At 43.0% G+C, this 3,111-nt stretch overlaps 1 protein-coding gene across 1 annotated transcript; it reads right to left on the reverse strand.

Moving 5' to 3' along the window:
• Positions 1–3,111, reverse strand: camk2n1a (calcium/calmodulin-dependent protein kinase II inhibitor 1a). Its single transcript, XM_053438034.1, has 2 exons — positions 2,515–3,111; positions 1–1,877 (listed from the first exon to the last, which is right to left on the reverse strand). Exons 1-2 carry the CDS (start codon positions 2,681–2,683, stop codon positions 1,807–1,809), a joined length of 240 nt encoding a protein of 79 aa, XP_053294009.1. The 5' UTR covers positions 2,684–3,111; the 3' UTR covers positions 1–1,806.

The following is a 3,111-nucleotide window of genomic DNA, read 5'->3' on the forward strand; positions in this document are numbered from 1 at the left end:
TTCACATTTAACATTTTCTGTCACCATTTATTAATTCACCAAATACAGTGAAAATGGCATCATAATATACAATGATTCATTCTTAGAATGTCATGACATTTTGTTGCTTTTTTGCTTCATAAAACGATGATTCATTATTGAAAATATTAAGGTTTCATGCACAACAAACCATATCCAGTTTCTTTAAAATAATGGTACAAAATAAATAAAATTAAAAAAACAAAGGTTGTAATGTCCAAAGTCGATCAAATAACAACGTGTCATTTGAGGATACTCGTAAACAGTGCAATATATATCTAAAACTGCGATTTTCTAACAAATTCATCAACGAAGCTCAAGTCACAGTATACGATTTCTTAATAATAGTTTAACATTGATGTGTGCAAAAACCCCAGACACATTCAGTTAGTCTTTAAAAAAGGTCCAACCTCTGATATAGAATTAGACCTGTCCACCAAAATCCCAGATGTGCCTCTTATGAAGCCTAGTCTCATTCTGTATATCCTCTCTGAAGTAGAAATATTTTTGTTGATGAATTGTAAGACGATAGACTAGCATATCATTTAAATAACAAATATTTAGATATAAAAATACAAATATGGATTTTGTTTAAAAAGAAGCGTGCCAGGGTAAGAGTGGTGGCACCTGTATTGGCTACGGAGTGACAGTTCATGCAAATAGATGGAGAAAAAACTTCTAGATTTATAGAAGACGAAACACAGATAATCTCACCAAAAAAAAAAAATCTAAATTATAGAACGAATATTTTTTCCCATCAATTTCATGACTTTAATTTTAAATATTTACTGTAATCCCCACATCTCGGCTGGCCTCTGTAGATATCTAAGCATCTGAAAATAGGAACAAAAGAAAAATAGAGGAAAAGATATGTGCAGGTGTAAGTCAGCTACATGGAGGTGCCGGCCCGCACCTTCAACCACTAGTGGGTAATGCCAGAAGAAGAATGTAACCTGCGGTTCAGTTAGAATCTGTGGCCGGCGATGCTCTTTAAGGGCCCCAAAACAAAGACAAAAACAGATGGGGTTCTACTACAGAAAATATCAACATTGCACCATCCTCGGATATATGTTTTTACATACAATGGGTCTTCTCTATTTAGTAGACTCGAGAGTTTGGTTGGTCTGTTTTTAAAAGCGTTTTTATAGCAGCAACAGGAATGCATTGGACCAGTGCTGAAAGGACAGCTCCCTTGAATGCACCGTCGCCGACTGAGTCAACAAAGCAAAGCGTACAGGAGGGAGGGGGGGAGAGTCAGGGGGGGAGGGTGTCTGGGAGCTTAAAGCCTACCTACTGTACAACTTATTGAAACAGGGCTGCAATTTAGCTCCAGCCTCCAGTTGCACTACTGAGTTTCTTATACAGCGCTTTTTGGAAAGAAAGAAATAGAAGATGGTCGTGAAGTAATGACAAGTTCATCCATCATTAAAGTCAGCAGAGGTTGAGACACAGAGCAGGAGTCCGCCATCTCAACATCGTGCTGCGCAGCAGGAGTTAAACATCGGGATTCGTCTGAAGAATTGCCAGCAATCCCATGATAAAAATCTTGGTCATCGCCAGAGTCTCTTTCTCTTCTCTCTCATCCCTTCTTCACCTCTTCCTCATTTATCTTCCTCTTTCCGTTTTTACCCCCTTCTTCTTCTTCTTCTTCTTCGCCCTTTTCTCCATCATCCCGTCCTAGCTTTCGTGCCGTCGTCCTCTCCTGCAAGTCCTCGAACATGCACAGCCGACAAGTGCTTCGAATCGGTGATCAAAATTAAAAGAGTCTGCAAGGCCCATCGCTCGTGTTTACACGCCGGGTGAGGACTTGTCTGTCATCCCCTTCAGGACCTCGTCTATTCGGTCGTCCTCGATGACCACTGTGGAGAGAGAGAGAAGGGAGAGAGAAGAGAGGGGAGAGGATGTTTACTGAGGGACCAGGGCAGCTCGGACACATCATAAGATTTATATTACATCCCTGTAGGGAGCCGATATTGTGCGTGTTTGGATTTATTTCACTTACATGCGCACTTCTCATTAGTGAAGCGGAACATGGCGCACAAAGCAAGTGAGCGAGTTGCAGGTGAATAAATTAATTAATTAAAGCACAATAGCAAATCCCCAGCAGCGTACACGTACGCGCACTTCGTGGGGGAAAAAACACTCAGTCCCGGTAATGGCGACGAGCCAGGCGTTTATCCTTCCTCTTTAACCCCGTTGTTTGTTATTGGACAAAAGATTGGGTGTCCATATAGTGACGCTAATTTCTATAGAATATACATGTAAACAGTTTGTCAAACCACTGAGCAATATGATAAAACTGGTATTTTAATGCAGTGTTGTGTTTTTTTTTTATCCAAATTACGCACAGCCTGCGTAATGATCCAAATCAAACTAAATCAATTAAAAACACAGACAATACACTTTCCCCATTTTGCATCACACTAAAAACAACCATGACCATGTCTGAATAACAACGACAGCATGCACGAGTCCTTTAATCAAACCGTCGTTTACCTCGCTTGGCTCTGCCGATCTGTCCAAGCTTCGGGGGTCTTTTCGCCTGCGACGAAGCGAAAAAGGCGCTTGTGTCCTGCAGTCCGCAGCTAAAGGACATCTGGCTGACCTCGCTGTCCGCCCCGTAGCCGTTCATTTTCCCCTCGCTGTATGGCAGCACCTCGGACATTGTGGCACAAAAGAGGAGGAGAAGGATCACCAGCTTGAAAAATGAATCAAGGAAGATCTTCCTCGACGCAGCCGTAGATCCCTTTTTGTTGGTGGTTTAAGTTGCAGCTGATGATGGAGTCTCTCTCCTGCTGAGATCCTCTGTGAAAGGAGACTCGATGTGGATGAGGCGTCTGAAGTCCCGGTGCTTGTTGTGGTCTCTGGATGTGTTGCAGCTGCAGGGAGAGACGCTGTTATATGTTTGTGCGAGCGCGTGTGTGTGAGGGAGGGAGAGAGAGAGAGCGAGCGAGCGAGAGAGCAAGAGAAGGAGGGAGAGTGAGCTGTGTTTGCCTGTGCTGCTGGATGATGTCTGGTGAGGGAAGTGGGAGATCCCGGGATCATAAAGGAAACCCAGGCTGAACGGTGAAGTCATCCATCCGGGTTTGAAGC

Source organism: Pleuronectes platessa, chromosome 13 (assembly GCF_947347685.1).
Source record: "Pleuronectes platessa chromosome 13, fPlePla1.1, whole genome shotgun sequence".
NCBI classification, from domain to species: Eukaryota; Metazoa; Chordata; class Actinopteri; order Pleuronectiformes; family Pleuronectidae; genus Pleuronectes; species Pleuronectes platessa.